Source organism: Polyodon spathula, chromosome 9 (genome assembly GCF_017654505.1).
Source record: "Polyodon spathula isolate WHYD16114869_AA chromosome 9, ASM1765450v1, whole genome shotgun sequence".
Classification (NCBI taxonomy): domain Eukaryota; kingdom Metazoa; phylum Chordata; class Actinopteri; order Acipenseriformes; family Polyodontidae; genus Polyodon; species Polyodon spathula.
In genome coordinates this window covers 24,125,524-24,143,850 of record NC_054542.1, presented here as the reverse complement: position 1 = coordinate 24,143,850, position 18,327 = coordinate 24,125,524, and the positions used below count along the sequence as shown (strand labels likewise).

The 18,327-nt window shown below is 42.9% G+C and overlaps 1 protein-coding gene across 1 annotated transcript in view; it reads right to left on the bottom strand.

Annotated features, from left to right (window-relative positions):
* chd1l (chromodomain helicase DNA binding protein 1-like) overlaps window positions 1–12,980 on the bottom strand; it is a 39,502-nt gene extending 26,522 nt beyond the window's left edge. The window contains exons 1-6 of the mRNA XM_041258935.1: window positions 12,836–12,980; window positions 11,457–11,569; window positions 10,368–10,474; window positions 4,765–4,879; window positions 1,585–1,616; window positions 676–757 (exon numbers count right to left, since the gene is read on the bottom strand). Of these exons, the coding sequence (XP_041114869.1) occupies window positions 676–757; window positions 1,585–1,616; window positions 4,765–4,879; window positions 10,368–10,474; window positions 11,457–11,569; window positions 12,836–12,932 (546 nt within the window). The 5' untranslated portion in view covers window positions 12,933–12,980. The remainder of the gene's footprint in view (window positions 1–675; window positions 758–1,584; window positions 1,617–4,764; window positions 4,880–10,367; window positions 10,475–11,456; window positions 11,570–12,835) is intronic.
* Between the last annotated feature and the right edge of the window lie 5,347 nt (window positions 12,981–18,327).

Below are 18,327 nucleotides of genomic sequence, written 5' to 3'. Positions count from 1 at the left end.
TTCATTTTCTGCCAGTTAATACATTTGGGATGGGGTAAAATTTGTGCCGCGGCAGAGCGCTACTTTACACGCCGCCAATTTAGCGCTAAGTCAGTCGATCTTAATACATGTCCTCCTATATATGTGCACACCATGGGGGGGAGGGGGGACAGGACACACTTACAATGTGAAGTCTGAGAAGGTCTGTACAAGAACAAAAGAATAAAGCTTTTCTAAAGTTTGGATTTCTCAAGGTAATACCTTTGATTTCCATAACATATGGTCCTGTATAAATATCAAAGGAAGTTATTTCTCTGCATTACAAAATTTAACAAAACATATCAAAGCCTATAATCCAGTGCCTACTTTTTAAGGTATGTATGTATATGTAATTTTGGCCTTTAATAAAGGGGTCACTATATTCCCCATGGTATTCTGAAAGTGGGTGCTTAAAATTACTCACAAGGAGGACAGCACAGTGACAAGTATTTTCATCCCGATTACTGATCTATCAATATTGTGATATGGCTGTTGTAATTTGAATGGTGGTGTTGCAGTGGGTTCTAACCATGGGACTGTCAAAAGATGTTTAGATTAATTAGAAAAGCCTCAGAGCCACAGTCAGAGCCAGAGAATAGATTAAAGATGTTGGATTATTAATTATCCAAAGCAAGGTTTGCACAAAAAGCTGCTTACCTCAGACAGCATCTTGTGCAGCAAGGAATTCTGATTCTTCAACCTGTGGGCCTCATCCACAACCAATACCCTCCAATCAAATCTACAAAAAATAAATGGAGTCTGTCATGTTAACTATGTAGTAGTAAATATCATTATCCAGCAAAACCTTTATTAGGAGAAGTGCTTTGACTTTCCTAGAACAGCACCTATATTTGCAATCTCACAATCTTCTGTCATTGCCAGACAGGTATGCAATACAACACAGTGACTCCTGTATGACAGGAACATACTGTAGTAAAGTTGGTATTCTATGAGTGTACTACAGCAATCATGGTGGTCCACACCAGCTACTACAACATCCAGTGAGAAACTGCTGCAAGCTTTAAACAGATGTGTCTTAAGGAGCCAGCACAGGCAATGATGTATGACTGTCATACATGGATAACTTGAGGTAGCTACCAGTGAAAAGCAATGCCAGTATTACCATGTGATTGTTAAATGTCAGTATTTAGAGAAATAAATGGCAGTAAAAAAAGCCTCATGAGTTATACCCTTATAAAAGATTCTCATAGTAAAAGTACAGCAAAGCCTAATAAAGTGTTGAGAAATCACAGTAACGCATAGGCAAGCATTGCAAATATTAGAGGTATGGTAAAGCTTATTAGAACATGGTAAAATCTGATAAATTAATAGCATAACTATGGCAAAAGCATGGGGAAACTGCAACATTACTGTGCAAATTTACTGTGGTAAACTTTTTGATGATCTAACTGTTCCAATCCAGCTTCTCCAACAACAGTCTAGAAACGACTGATAAATACTAGTCATTTTAATGGAGTTAAACCCTCATGAACATGGGTCACTGAATCCTCAGACACGAATCCATCCTCTCCTAGTACCTACAGTTGTCAAAGCAAAACACCTCACCTCTTCAGAAAACAGGCATCTCTGATGCAGATCTGAAAGAAGGAAAAATATTATCTTGAAATGATTTAGCCAATATGAAAGTGCAGCTCAGGGCTGTCCAGGGGATGGCTCACTGGCTTACTGATTTCAACAGTACGGCTCTCTTGAAGTTAAGGTTTCAAATATATATTTTCTACAATCGTCAGTATTTTTTAATTTTAGTAAACACAAACTATTTACGGTGTTTAAATTTTATTCAATTTGTATTGGTGTTTTTATTTTTTTGCCCACTAGTCTTCAGCATGGCTCTCTCAACCAAACCGGTTGGACAGCTCTGTTCAAGCTGATTAATGTAAGAAAAGACTGCTTTTGCATTGTGCTGACAGTGAGCGTGTTGCAAGAGGTGTGCAGTAGCTGGATTAGGCTCTGAGTCTAACAGGTTTGTTCTTGTCTAAGTGCACCCACCTACTTTTCAACCAGGAAAAGTGTGCTTTCCAACTTGACTGCGGTCTGGGATTTATTAATAAACTACTAAATAAAAATTACTAAATAAAATATTACCAAATGCATCCATAACTTTCATGGTTGGTGTTTATAAATTTAAATGTGGGCCATCAACTATTCGCAGTTCACTCCTCTGTCTTGACCCTCTTAGCATTTTGTAATTCATTCCTTGCGGCACCATTTTACTATACAGAACCGGAGCACATACAATGCAATGAGTGCAGTCAGAGCTATAGTCGAAAGTTATAGTACATGATGAGCCAAAACTCAGAAAGCCTTTAGTTTTTGAGTTGGCTGCACCCCTGTAAGACAAAGGTTTTTTGGTATCATTTTGTTTGTTAATATTTCTAGATTCCATTTCTGCCTATTGCCAAGCTGAATAATTGTCAGTTTAGATGCAAAACAACCTGTTTTGGGCCTACCATTACTGGGCTTAAGACAGTAGAACATCGTCATTTCACATAATAAAAGCAACCTTCTCACATTAACTCATCCCAGACGGTGCTTAAATATAAATATACTACAGAAAGTTGTATTTAAATATTATTTATTTGCGTTTACTTTTTTCCAGCTTATTTTTGTATTAATATACCAGGTTTTTATCAGCATCTGGTTTGTTTGTGTGCTGTGCAGATTGCTTCCTGACTTCCCCTGGTAACAGCAGGGCAGGGAAGTGTGTGCAGAAAAAATAAATAAATAAAAAACACCCCGCTTTGCAATAAGTGTCTCTTTCTGTCACAGCCTGTGTGAGGCAGTGATATGCAATGTAACAAAAGAATCACACCTGTTTTATACACAATATTCTTATTAGTGAAATTCGACTCATTACAGTTTTTTTTTTTAAATACATATGTATATATTTATGTATATATTTTTGGTATATTAATGCTGACAGTCTATACATTACCAGGACCTGAACTCTTATCAGTTCATCTTAACCTGACCAATACTGTGTCGCTAAAATAAATAATATAGTCGTGCATAATAATGTACACGTGTGTGTGTTTCTATATAGTTTTTAACATGATTTAAATGACATTAAAAAACTGAATGCTCATACCTACAGACTGATATAAAACATTTGATATATGCCAGCAAGCCAGCACAACAAAATGAAAAGAGAGCAATGTCTATGATCTGTCTGAAGACTACTATACTGTTTTTTATATAATAATAAATATTATTATAACCAATGATACATGCACGCGCACACACACACACACACACACACACACACACAGTATATTAAAGGAAACTGATAAGAACATATGCAGTATACCTTGAAATACATTAAGGTGAGTAATAAACTGACTCCATTGTGATTTAGTAGTTGGTTCAAACAATTTAACAACCAATGTTAGAGTTTTTTCTGTAAATATAATACTATAAAGCAACAATATTAATCCAGAAATATGACAACAATTGGTTGTTTTTTTGGATAATAATAATAATAATAATAATAATAATAATAATAATAATAATAATAATAATAATAATAATAATAATAATAATAACACGATACAAATTTCACTTATATAGTGCCCTTCATGCAAGCATTCCAGGGCAAAATAGAAAATAAACATAAAAAAACCTGTGTCTAATACTTAATCCAGCTACAAATAAACAGATCCAAACAAGTATGCTTTCAAACAGGATTTAAAAGATTCAATTGTGCTAGCATTCCTAGATGAGGGGCATTACTAAATGCCCTGCCTCCAACAGAGTTCAAACAAATTTTAGGGACTGTCAGAAGATTAGCATTTTCTTATCTCGGAACGACCAGGGACATATGGGGCCAGCAGATCTTGAAGATAAGAAGGTCCAAGATCATGTAAGTCCTTGTAGGTAAGAATAATAATAATAATAATAATAATAATAATAATAATAATAGCATCAGTAATAGAACAAAAATGAGATGTAGTAATTGTATCAATTACATATGTGATTAAAACCAAGATTAACTAAGCCTGACAGCCCTAATTTAAATATAAAAATATCATCCATCATTATTTTATAACATATCATTGGTATAGTGTACAATGAAATACCCATGTCTTCATTCTGTGAACAACTGAGTTTTGTTTTGCTCTGTTTCTTTTCTTGGAAAACAATCTGGTTCACTAGGAAAAACTAGCTAGTGCTTTTCTTTTTTACAAATTGGGAAATTAAGCACTGTTTAAATAAAACCCACAGCCCATTAGCTACACTGTATGTACATTTCTAAGGCACCTTAAATGTTGCCCAGTGGTGGTTTCATTTCAGTTCTGATTACAAAACATAAAATGAGTCTACAACAGTCTTTTACCTTTCCTTTTCAACCAATGCAGAACACGTTCAGCAAGCATTCCTACAACCACCTCTAGGTAATTTAGCCTCTTCCTTTAATACCTGTGTCTGATGAGTCAGAGGAGCTTATCAATACCACATGGCTTAATTGCAATACCTTTACATAGTAAGTCATACCTTACTATATATACACAAGATATAGAAAGAGGCTAGTGTTTCTATGACAAAGGGGAAGACGAGAAATGCTAACAATAGGACACGAAGGGGCAGTCTTGTAAATAGGGGTTGCTAAACTTTGGTGGTTTTACTGTGCAGAACACAGGTTGAAACAGGTACTGGGCTTCAAACGTAGGACAGGAAAGTTTGTATGTATGATGATGCTTGCTCACATACAGACAGCACCTTGCTCACCTCATATGTAGTCAGCAGGATATGGAAATCTGACCGGTTCTTCAGATCTCTGTGCAGCTCGGCCCTTTCCTCTTTGTCCCCTGTACAGACAACAACTGAAAGTTTGGGAGCAAACCTGAAAGTAAAAAACAAATCACCTGTTATTTCAAACCATGTTGCACAAAGGACTCAGACAACGGAGATAAAGTGGCTTGAGAAAGTATTGACCCCCCCCTTGGCATTTTTCCTATTTTGTTGCCTTACAACCTGGAATTAAAATTGATTTTTTGGGGGTTTGTATCATTTGATTTACACAACATGCCTACCACTTTGAAGATGCAAAATATTTTTTATTGTGAAACAAACAAGAAATAAGACAAAAAAACAGAAAACTTGAGTGTGCATAAGTATTCACTCCCCCAAAGTCAATATTTTGTAGAGCCACCTTTTGCAGCAATTACAGCTGCAAGCCTCTTGGGGTATGTATCTATAAGCTTGGCACATCTAGCCACTGGGATTTTTGCCCATTCTTCAAGGCAAAACTGCTCCAGCTCCTTCAAGTTGGATGGGTTCCGCTGGTGTACAGCAATCATTAAGTCATACCACAGATTCTCAATTGGATTGAGGTCTGGGCTTCCCTGTATTTAGCGCCATCCATCATTCCTTCAATTCTGACCAGTTTCCCAGTCCCTGACGATGAAAAACATCCCCACAGCATGATGCTGCCACCACCATGCTTCACTGTGGGGATGGTGTTCTCAGGGTGATGAGAGGTGTTGGGTTTGCGCCAGACATAGCGTTTTCCTTGATGGCCAAAAAGCTCAATTTTAGTCTCATCTGACCAGAGTACCTTCTTCGAAATGTTTGGGGAGTCTCCCACATGCCTTTTGGCGAACACCAAACGTGTTTGCTTATTTCTTTCTTCAAGCAATGGCTTTTTTCTGGCCACTCTTCCGTAAAGCCCAGTTCTGTGGAGTGTACGGCTTAAAGTGGTCCTATGGACAGATACTCCAATCTCTGCTGTGGAGCTTTGCAGCTCCTTCAGGGTTATCTTTGGTCTCTTTGTTGCCTCTCTGATTAATGCCCTCCTTGCCTGGTCCATGAGTTTTGGTGGGAGGCCCTCTCTTGCCAGGTTTGTTGTGGTGCCATATTCTTTCCATTTTTTAATAATGGCTTTAATGGTGCTCCATGGGATGTTCAAAGTTTCGGATATTTTTTTATAGCCCAATCCTGATCTGTGCTTCTCCACAACTTTGTCCCTGACCTGTTTGGAGAGCTTAATAGCAAAGGGGGGTGAATACACATGCACGCACCACTTTTCCGTTATTTATTTTTTAGAATTTTTTGAAACAAGTTATTTTTTTCATTTCACTTCACCAATTTGGACTATTTTGTGTATGTCCATTACATGAAATTACATGAAATCCAAATAAAAATCAATTTTAATTCCAGGTTGTAAGGCAACAAAATAGGAAAAATGCCAAGGGGGGTCAATACTTTCGCAAGCTACTGTAAGCAGTAGTACCCAAAGACTAGGGATCCCTATCTTGTAAGGCTACTTGTGCCAGTTAAATGGCTGGAGGGAATTAACATAAAAATTTGAGCATTTCCAGCCCCTCTTCTGTTACTTTTCGAATATGTCACACAGGTCATTTTGATTTTGCTTACACGTTCGGCAGTACTATTTTAGTTTTAAAACATTCCAAGAGTATAGTTTATTGTTTAGAATTTCTGCCTGTGATCAAACTGAAAAGAGGCTTTTATTTTCATGCTTATACATTTATACACGCAAGACTGAATTAGGAATAAAAATCAAACATGACATTTTAAAAGACAGGACGTCCACAAGCCATGTAATACTACTGGATTCCAGGCCAACTACTTGCACCTTGGATCACAATCCTACTCACTTCATTCAATCCATTGCCCAACTATTCTTTCTTTTATCTCCTCCCTGATTAACACATCTCTGCTCTCTGGCTCCTTTCCCTCAGCCTTCAAAACTGCTCGCATCACCCCTACTCTTAAGAAACCTCGACCATTCTCCTGCCCAGAACTATCACCCTCTCTCTCCTCCAGTTCATCTGTAAAACTCTCGAGTGGACGGTCCAGCTGGCATCCTTCCTCACCAAGCACTTTCTGCTGTACCCACTTCAATTGGATTCTGTCTGCACATTCCAGGAAAGCTGCCCACCTCTCTGTAACTGACTCTTCTCTGCTCGGGCTGCCTCCCACTCCTCCATTCTAATTTTCCTTGTCCTCTCCTCTGCCTTTGACACTGTCGATCATGCTATTCTCCTCTCTCTCTGACCTGGGGATCAGGCACGGCTCTTGCCTGGTTTTCCTCCTTTCTCTCTAAATGTTCATTCCAGGTTTCCTCTCAAAACACCTCTTCCCTGACCCGCACTTCCCTCTCCTTTCTTAGTAACATCTACCGAATCCATCCTTTTCTCACTACTTATTCCACCCCACTCCTGGTCCAAGTTCTTGTGCTCTTCAGATTGGACAATTGCAACTCTCTCCTTTCTAGTCCGCCCCCTTCAGCTCATTCCAAATTCTGCTGCTCGTCTTGTGACCTCGTTTCTCTCTGCTTCGCATCCACTGGCTACTTATCTCTGCACGCCTTCAATTCAAGACCCTTCTTTTTGCCTGCCGCTCTCTTCACCACATCCTACCTCCAATCCCTCGTGTCTCCCTACACCCCCTCTCGCCCTCTCCGCTCCTCCTCTATGGGCAGACTGGTCATGCCTTCCCTCCACTCTCCATCTTGCCGTGTCTCTTACTGCCTTCCGCCGCCTCCTCAAGGCCCATCTGTTCAGACAGCACTCTTGATCTACCCCTCCTACTATGCACTAGAATTGCCTGACCTACGCACCACGTTACCAAATCCTCAGCGGATGCACTATCCTTGCACTATTGCAGTACTTTTTTATTGTAGATATAACTTGTAATCTTAACTTGTTGCATCCTATTTCATATTGTATTTTGCTAGTATTTGCACTTACTGCAAACTATACTATTTTTAAGTATGAATATTGCATTGTAACCCTGTACTGCCCTGTAACACCTGCAAATCTCCACATAAATTAATAATAATAATAAAAATAATAATAATAATAATAATAATAATAATATAATAATAATAATAATAATAATAATAACTACTGAGTTTCAGGATTCATCTGCTACACCAACTTCTCACATATTTCAACTTCATCTCTCCATTACATGAGCCAAAATAACAACTGAATCAAATAATAACTAATCTAGCAGCCCTGCAGGGCAGCACCCCTTTTGAATGTTTGTGAATGCTTAAGGTGACCTACACATAGCGACAAGTAACAGCACCCTCTGGTGGGCTTCAACAAAAATACACTTCACAAAAGATTTGCAAACACCACAAACTGGTAAAGTATACTGATGCACAATAGTAACGCAATATTTTAAACATAGGCAGCAAACAAAATCACAGAAAATGTGAACAAAACTACAGATCAAAGAATCATTATACGTTTTCAGTATGAAATGTGATACACTGTCAAAATAAAAACATTACAAAGTTACTATCATGTATGACCTCCATGAGCATTTACACAATCCTGGCAGCGTTGACGCATAGACCTGATCAGCCTCTGGATAGACTTCTGTGGGATGTTCTTCCGCTCTTCCTGTGCATACGCAGCCATCTGGCGAGGTTGGCTGGTCGCGATTGTCTCTTGTGGAGGGCACTGGCGATTTGGTCGCACAGATGTTCTATTGGACTCAAGTCAGGAGAAAAAGCTGGCCACGGCAAGACCTCGATATTGTTTTCTTGAAGCACTGTGTGGTCTTGCATTGTCCTGCTGGAAAATCGACACTTCCGGCCTGGTTTGCACGGAAAAACTGTTGCCTCAAGGACTTCGTCAATGTATCGCTGAGCAGTTAGGTTGCCCTCAATCTAGTGTTAAAGAAGATTTGTCCCCACATCATCACACTTCCACCACCCCACCGGTTGGCCTGAATAGCGCAACGGTCAGCATAACGCTTACCATGACGTCTCCAGACACGTTGTCTTCCGTCTGTCAAGAGAAAAACGGCATTCGTCTGTGAATAACACACCACCACTCTCTCTGTCGCCACCTCAGATGTTCTCTAGCCTACAGAAGATGGCGATTTCGTCTCTCAGCTGTCAATATGTTACCCCTGAACGGCCTCCGAGCATGCAAATCATTTTCATGCAGGCGGCGAGCTACAGTCATTCTGCTGATGCGTGGGTTATTTGTTCCTGGAATTTCTTGTGCTGTAGCCACTGCAGTCTGAAAACGATTACGCAGATGGATCAGTCGGATGTGACGGTCCTGGGCCAGTGGGATGACCCTCTGCCTTCCAGGATGTAGCGTGACCTTCACAGAGCCAGTTTCCTGGTTTCTCTGGACTAGTCTGCTGATTGTTGAAGCAGAACATCTCATTCTCTGGGCAACCTCTCTCACAGACAGGCCGCCTTCAATCATACAAATAGCAACCAGGTGATCTTCATTACTCAAGCATGACATAGTCGTATCTTTCGATGTTCTTGCATTAATTAAAAACATGTCTTGTCGAATGGCTATTTAAACATATTCTTAATCAACTCATTTTGGCAATTTTAACTCAACTCAAATATCAAACACTGAGCACCTGGCGCTTTTATGAAATCACATGACTTGAGCTCAGTATCCATCATGGCCAACATGGAGAATATCTCACGCGATGTGCTGTTGTCCGTGTTCTTTCGGTTTATTTGGTGCTTACAACATCAAATCATTGCCGAAGAAACGGAGCATGCTGAAAGAGGCTGGTGTTTAAGATGTTTCAAGGAAAGGCAAATATTAATATTGACAATGATAGCTTATTGTGATTGTTGTACGCGTGACAGTGTGGTTAGATACAGATGCAACATAGGAGCTGCTTTACCAAACTCAGATGGAGCAGCGAAAATGCAACATTAATTGTACCACTTTGTCTCGACACAATTCCTGCGAGTGCTTTACATGTGCTAAATAAGTCAATTACCTTTATTTGACTTTTGACAGTTTTACTATTATGCTAAAAGAACATATATGCTGCAACAGTAACTCTCAAACATTGGTATTAGCGTAATTTCATTGAATAGCCACGGGGTGAGTCAGTTTGTAACCCTGCTTGAGTAAGTGCGACAGCGGAGAGACACTTACCTTGGCGTTTGCTGTAGTACGCCACTTCCACCTTTTGCTTCGCTGTTTGGAGCGGTTCGTTTCCAAGTAAACTGGAATACATTTTGTCTCACATTGCTAAAAGTCGAAATGGAGCAAAGTGGCAAACATATCGAGCCCCTTTCCAAGCGAACCGAGACCACCATTTCAACTGATCTCGGTTCACTTAGTTGAATGCTCATCCTGGTGCGATTACGTGGTTCTCGTAGGTTTCACATATAACTCCAAGCGAACCGAACTGCACTTCAATCCACACCAATCAGTCAAACAAACCAGATGTGAAAGTGCCCTTACTCTCTTTTTGCGCTGGTCCCCACTACAACTACCTAATTTCACCTTGGTGAAAGATGAGTAATATTAGCATGAAGTAAACAGCAGCTACTGTCGTGTAATAAAAATCATTCAAACCCTCACCTTTCCAGTTCTTCTTTCCAGTTGCTTATCACAGAAAGTGGACTCAGGATAAGAAAAGGCCCTTTTTCATTCAAACTGCCCACAGCATACACAAGAAGAGATATTGTCTAAAGAGAAACAAAAGTCAAACGGCTTCTACGAGTGTCAGTTTATCCAGCCAGGAGAGCCATGTCACCCTGCAAGTTGCAGGATTCCAACAGTACTTCAAATGCGGATCACCACTTCATTTAACATATCAAATCTACTAATGAATTGTGTTTTTTTTACACTGTATTTTATTATATTAATTTAGATGTCAGATTTGACATTAACACAGTTTACAACTGCGCTGTGCATTTCATCCAGTTATCCAGGCTTAAATATAACGTTTCATCAGGCACATCTGAACTTGTTACCTATAAAAAAGTGTAATTTGCACTAATGTGTGATAAGAAAAATCTGTGTTAAAAACAGAAATCGGAATAGGGTATTAGTCAATACAAATTACACTGCTGGAGGGAAATGTGTTGTCTATATCATTTTTAAGCATAGTAGCACAATAGCCAGTTTCGACCCACATAGTTAATATTATTTTATTATTTCTTTTCACACTTCAAGGATTACACTATGCAATGTTTACATACAAAACACATTGTTTTACTTCCTGTGAATCTATATCACAGACATATTTTCTTAAACCTCATCCAGACTGTTTAGACATTTTTATTCACATACTATAGGTCATAAATCAGCAGGAAATACACTTCTCAACTTTTTGCTTACAAAACCAGAATCCTTTAAAATGGCTTGTTTAAATGTATAAGGGCTGAATATTTGGTCAAATCAGATTGTAAAGTTATTCCATGAACATGATTACCATAAAAAAACAACATGAAAACAATATTCTAAATACAAGAATTGTCAACTCAGTCATATCAGTTGAAACTCAGACTCATGTTAGTAGAATGTTTTACTACTATCCTCACAAGGAAACCATTGCACCCAACTGAGCCATGACCAGTCAGCTTCAGGAGTCTTTATTTCCAATGCTGTGAAATGACAGGGATTCAATCCAAACAGAAACTAAAAAAATTATGAAAAAATTCTTACTTGGCAAGTCTTCCCAAGACCCATCTCATCTCCCAGGATGCAGCCATGCTGGTTGTTAAAGCACTGGACCAGCCAGTTTAAGCCATCAAGTTGGTAGGATCTCAGCTTTATCCCTGTGCATGGCAACAAAAAAAACCCCCAAAAACACACAATATTAGCAATACGGTCTTTTATAGACATAGTGTGCACAAAATGGTAAACTATGGAAAATGTATCCAGGATTAATGCTATTGGTATATTTTTAGTTCAAGTGCGACCAATGCAATTATAAATGTATCAATGCTGTACACAGGCACCTTAGATCCCTTTGATACTTTCAAAGACAAGTGATAAAGAATGTCCTGGCCAAGTGTCATCACATCTGGATACACTGTATGTAAAACTGTGAATGGGACCTGCAGCAAGCAGCCTACATAGAGTTTAATCCTTATAATACTATGGTATGCTTGTAGTTTGATTAATAGTACTACTTTTAATTCAGGGATGGGTAAAAAAAAATGTAATTAAAAAATAACTTACATTATAGTTTTAATGAGCCACATATGAGCTATATTTCACAATACTTCTTTAAAGGTGGATGGAAACTCGCGTTATGGCCATTTAAATTTGCACTTCTAAAAAAATCCAGCAACCTCTGATGAGATGGTGACTAGCAAGAGATGAATTGACATAGTACTGCTTTTTTACTGAATACCCAGCTGCACATGCTGCAGCATGTTATTTAGAACTGGACTGAATCAGGTACTAAGGGACTTTTTTTTCTGAACCAGTATGGCACAGTTAAAACAAAGCACATCATCAGCTCTGACAATAACAATAAAACAGTGCTGTAATTCCGACAGAACCCGGTAGTAAACAAAACCACACTGCTTGTGGTAATGGGACGATAAACTACAATGCGCGCCTCTTATTTCCTACCGGCAGCTAACTACATGCATTTAGCAAAACTGATACCAACTCGAAATAAAATCTGTTTTCATGTGTACGCTGTTGACATTGTGCTGAGCCAGGAGGTAGAGAGAGCAGCAGCATATACTGTATCTGCATAATCCGCCCCCCATCTCCCGGAACTAAACTTGTTCAGACTTGTTGTACTGTAACATTTTTGTAATGGTGAAACTAGGTGTACAGAGCAAAATAAAGCATTTATAACTTAAGTGCAGTACCTGACTTTAATTATAAATGGGCATATCGACAAAGTACATAGCAAGCCTAATGTACTGTAAAGCTTCATTTTTTCCCACGTTAGAAAATACAGCTAACACAGTAATAGCAGCCAACTTCTTGTTGGTGCCAGGCAGTCTTAATTTAATCACATGTTCAGAGTGAACCGTGAAGCCCCTGAATTTAAATAAATTTAAAAAAAAACAGCAGCGAACCTGTCAGCCCCCATGTCCCCAGGTCCTGCTCCTGTATGCCCCCTTTAGGCTGTTTCGGTTTAATTTTTTGTTTGACATTTTGCAGAAACTGCGACATGTTACCGAGCAGTAGACGTGAATCGGCAATCTTGACCGATAACAGGCAGCTCAGGAACTTCCGGGAGATAAAGCCTTTGCGTGATACCGGAGTACGCCAGCAGAGGGCGCCTATGCTCAAGTTAAAACTGCAGTGGCCCTGGTTCAATTGTATACTTAATCATCATGGGTTGTTGTTTACAGCATTCTATGCAAGAAAACACAATACTTTTTTTTTTCTTTTTTAATGTATATACAGTAGATAAGCGTTTAAAAAGTTGCACAGTTTACAGTAGTGCTTTATGTTCATTAAAAGTGTAAGACAACAAACACCTGACTGTAGAATTTTACAGTATTTGAAGAGTGCTGATCTGCCAAGTCCAGGACAAAATTAAACTGATAAACTGGTTCTAAAATGCACCTTGTTTTTTGGGAGGGGGCGAGGGGGCTGAGGATTGATCGAGAATTTTTGCACACGGCTGACAGTTATGCCACTGACCTAGACTTAAGGGCTATGCACACCGGGAGCGAAGAGAACGTTAGGTTATTACAGTAACCCTGGTTCCCTGAAAACAGAATGACAACCATTACCGAATGGGAAGAGCCTCTCTGAAGTACCGCTCACCTCCTGTTGAACAGCTGGGGACATGAATTCAAAGGGTAATGGTTGTCATTCTCTTTTCAGGGAACCAGGGTTATGGTAATAACCTAACGTTCCCTTTCAATTCGAATGACAACCATTACCGAATGGGAAAGCTGTACGAAAGCTGTCGTCACTCCAGATTACTGACAGTACAGTCCCACGGCGATAGCAACAGAACCCACATGACGCCTAAGGGCATGCCGCTTGCAAAACGCTAGAGCCAAGAAAGGGTCTCATTCGGTTTGTCACATTAATGGCAGTAAAAACGCACAAATGTTTGACTACCTGTCCATGTAGCAGCATTGCATAACTCATCTAAGGAGGCGCATGAAGGAAAGCCGACAAAGTTGCTTGGCCCCTGGTAGAATGGACCGTAATGTCCCCCAGGCAAAGGGGGAGTCCATCTGTTCATACGCCAAGCGTATTGCATCTGTCACCCAGTGCGCTAGACTTTGCTTCGATAGGGCCTTACCTCTAGAGCAGGACCCATAGCAGACAAACAGCTGGTTGGACTGTCTCCATGATGCCATCCTATCCAAATAACAGCTCAGAGCCCAAACTGGGCATAGCGTGTGTTGTCTATGGTCCTCCTCTGAATCGTGCGGGGGAGGTCTGAAAGTTTCCAAAACCACTGATTGATTAATATGTAATGAGGATACCACCTTTGGCAAAAAGGATGGACTTGTTCTTAATGTTACCTGTGAGTCACTTCCAGTGAAAGCCATATGTGTGTCATTGATGGACAATGCATGAATCTCACTTACTCGTCTGGCAGACGTAATGGCTATTAAAAATGCCACTTTTAATGAAACAGGGCACCGTTTTGCTGACGCCATGGGCTCAAATGGGGGAACCATATGGGCCTGCAGTACCTGTTATAAATCCCACTTGGAGACCATACTTTTCATGGGAGGACGAAGCCTCCGAGCCCCTTTAAGAAATTGCACTGCCAGGAAATGTGCTCCAGGGGACACCGAGTCAATTTTGTCGTGGCACACTGATATTGCTCCAGGTATACCTTCAAAGTGGACGCTGATTTTCCTGCATCAAACAGGTGTTGTAAGAAGGTTAATATCGTCTCAATCAGGCAAGTCACCGGATCGTGACCTTCGGCAATGTACTATTCATACTTTCCATTTATATGAGTACTGAGCTCTAGTCCTCGGCACCCTAGCAGACTGTAGTGTTTCTACTACTGCATCTGGCAAACCTTGTCTGAATAGATGGCTCTGTTAAACGGCCAGACCCAGAGTTGGCTGGGTTTGGGTGCCATAATAGCCCCTCCACTTGGCTCAGGAAGTCCTTGCACAGCAGGAGCTGCCACGGCTGATCCGACAACATGTTGGAGAAGAGAGCAAACCAGGGGCGTCTCGGCCATCTGGGTGCAACCAACAAAACCTGTGCTCTCTCCACCCTGATCCTTTCTAGTGTCAGGGGTAATAATGGTAGACGAGGAAACACATACAATAGCCCCTGTGGCTCTCTCTGAAAAGGGAGAGTGTGGCCTCCAACGACCGAATCCTGTGTTCCAACAATGAGGCAAGCATGCTCAGATTTCAGTTTGATCCCCAGGAACACTGTGGACTGAGACAGTATGAAATTGCTTTTCTGTTGATATATTGAGAACCTTAACTTCGTCACATGATCTATGATCTGTTTTGTGTGCACCTCTGTGCATGCTTTTGAGTGCTCGCAAACCAACCAATCATCCAAATAGTTAGGATCCTAATACCCAGCAGCCTGAGTGGAGCCAGTTCTGCATCCATGCACTTTGAAAAAGTGCGGGGCGCCAGCGAGAGGCAGCACGCAAAATTCATACATGTTGCCTTGAAAGGAGATGCGCAGATATTTTCTGTGCGTCGAACGGATCGGGAAGTGAAAGTAGGCGTCTTGCAGGTCAATCGATGTGAACCAGTCGCCCGGTTGGACGGACTGGATGATACGCTGTGCTGTCAACATGTTGAACTTCCTCTGTTTGAGGAACAAGTTGAGGACCCTGAGGCCCAGAATTGGTCGGAAACTGCCGTCCCTCTTGGGCACCAGGAAGTACCTGGAGTAAAAGCCGCTGAGGGCATCGCTTGGGCTTACCAAGCGTACAGCGTTCTTCCTTTGAAGAGTGGTGATCTCCTGTTGAAGGAGTATCGCCCTTGCTGGTTTGACGGTGGTGAGGAGCACACCCTTGAAGGGTGGCAGACCAATGCGGAATTGTAAAGCGTATCCGTGTCTCATTGTCGATAGCACCCAGGAGTCCTGGGTGTAGCCTTGGCATGGGTCGTTGCCATTGGTCAGTCCGGTTGTGGGGGGGTTTGGTGGCAGCTGGGGCCCCTCAGGGGCATTCTCCCTTGGGCTTGGGAGGGGGCGGGTCTTTCTTAGGCCCTGGCCTCGGTCTCCAGCCGGAGAACAGGTTACCCCTGGCCTGCGATGGTCCCCTGCCACTAGCCCTGCCTCTGCCTCTACCTGCTTGTCTATTCTGGAGTGGAGGGCGATTTTCAGACCCTTTCACCCTGGTAGGCTGCCCATGCCACCTTGACCGCTGACGGTAAGCCGGAAGGTGCGAAAACTTGGAGACAACCTCCGTAGCCTTATGGGAACTCTCAAGGCTCACGTCAATGGTCGCCCCAAAAGTTTGTCCCGGTATAATGGGGGCGTCCAGTAGCGCCACCTTCTCCGTCTCCACGACCTTGGCTTGTGTCTGCCACAAATGCTGATGGGAGACCACCAGAGACGCCAACGACCTCCCTGATGCCTGACCTAACTCCCCTATTAGGTTGGTCATCACCTTAGCCACTGCCTGGCGCTTCCCTGTGTCTGCTTGTATAGCTCTCTCCTGCAGCCTATCTGCCAGCTGATTCTGATAGAGCAGCAGTATGGCCATGGCATTTGCTTCTTGGGCCGACAGCACTGCTGATGCGTAAGCTTTTTTGAGCATCGCATCTGTCGTTTTGCAAGGCTTAGATGGACAGGTCGGGTCCTTATCCCCCTTGGTGAAGGTGGAACCTTGCACCAAAACCGTGACCGTGTCCCTGATAGTGGGGAATACGCCTAGGCCTGCTTCTTGGGCTCCTGCAGTAAGAAGCAGAGACTCTGCTGTTCTGGATGATGAGGGTGCAGACACTTGGTTGATCCAGGAGGAGCGCACCAGTTCCAGGAAGTCCTGGCAAAGGGGGAGGGCATGCTGTGTGTGCCCTGTCTGTTGGCGGAAGCGGTTCCCCTTTCCCTCTTGTTCTGCCTGACAGGGAATGTCCGTGGCTGCAACTGCACACTGCATTAGAGCCCGGAACTCTTCCCTCTTTGACATGTGTGGCAAGGGCGGTAAGGAGCCTCCCACCGTGGCCTGCCCGATGGAGGTGGCTGGGTCCAAGACATCCGATCTGGACTCAGACAAGGACAGCTTGCCTGGGCTATGGGGTCTAGGCAGAGGGGATGGGGAATGAGACTGTGGGGGCTGGGGCTGCCCGGTGGTAGGGGGCAGCCTGCCCTGAGGTTTCAATAGGGTCTCCAGCATGGTCTGCTGAGCCCTTACAGTCTCTGCCAGCTCCACGAAGCGCCGCTCGGCCGAGCTTCGTCACCTTTGAGGCAACTGTGATGGTGAAAGTCTGCACCTGTGTGGAGAAGGGGAGCGGTGCCTGCGCGGCGACCACCTGTCCCCTGGTGAGCGTCCCCTCGAGTGGTACCTCATCGGCGGTGACCATCTCGCCTCCCTTGAGAGGTGTCTGTGCCTCTGTACCGGTGGTGGGGTAGGGGAGGGTGACCCAGATGAGCGTGAGACCTCCCTGGTCACTGTAGCAGGGGGGATCCTGGATGACCTCTGCGTTGGCTCTTGGACCACTGATCTCATTCTTCCCTGGTTGGAGGAGAGAGACTCTGCTGGGGATAGGGCTGCTCTCCGTCGTTTAGCTCTTCTCGAGAACTTCCGACATGGAGAGCAGTCCAGCTCACCTGCCAGTGCCTTGGCCTCGTGTTCTGCCCCTAGGCACCTGGTGCAGGATCGATGTTAGTCCTGCCTGGGTTGCTTAGCTGAGCACCGGTCACACTGGTGTAAGCCAGCTGAAGACCCAGTCGACTGCACTGACATGTTTGCAGTTTTTTTAAACTGCTGTGCTCAATGAGCAGCCTGCAGACGCGTTTTTTTAATTTTTTTTTTTAAATGATTCAATGGTGCCAAATGAGTTGATGCCAGGAGCGGTGTTGAGGCGAGCGTTGTCGGCGACGAGGTCAACATCGAGATGCGCGTGGTTGGTGCCGCGAGGTCGGTGCCGAGTCGATTAGCACCAATGTCGATGCCGACGTGTAACGCGGTCGGTGCCGGGCTGTAGATGACCTCAAAGCTATTCCCCGGTGCCGAATCAATTGGTACTGGGATCGGCTTCAAAAAGAGCGCAGTCGGCGCTGGGAGGTTGGTGCTGAGTCAATGTCGACGTGTAGCGTGGTCGGTGCCGGGCTGTAGAATTGGTTCCCCAGTGCCAATTCAATTGGTGCTGGAAACGGCACCGAGAAAAGTGCTGTCAATGCCAAGATAGTTGGCGTCGAGTGGACCTTGTTCCAAGGATGGTGCCGATGGTAGGCACGGTCAGGGCTGAGCAGTATGCGTCACCGAAGATGTTTACACCGGTGCCGAGTCAATCGAGATCAGGTAGGCTCTGTTTTCTCAACCTCGCGATTGGTGGGAAAAACCGCGGTCGATGCCGGAGTATGCAGCTGATTCAATCAGCGTGGTCGCCAAGGGAAAACTCAGCCACGCTAGGAAAGCCTGAGGATTGAGAGGGGTGCTAGG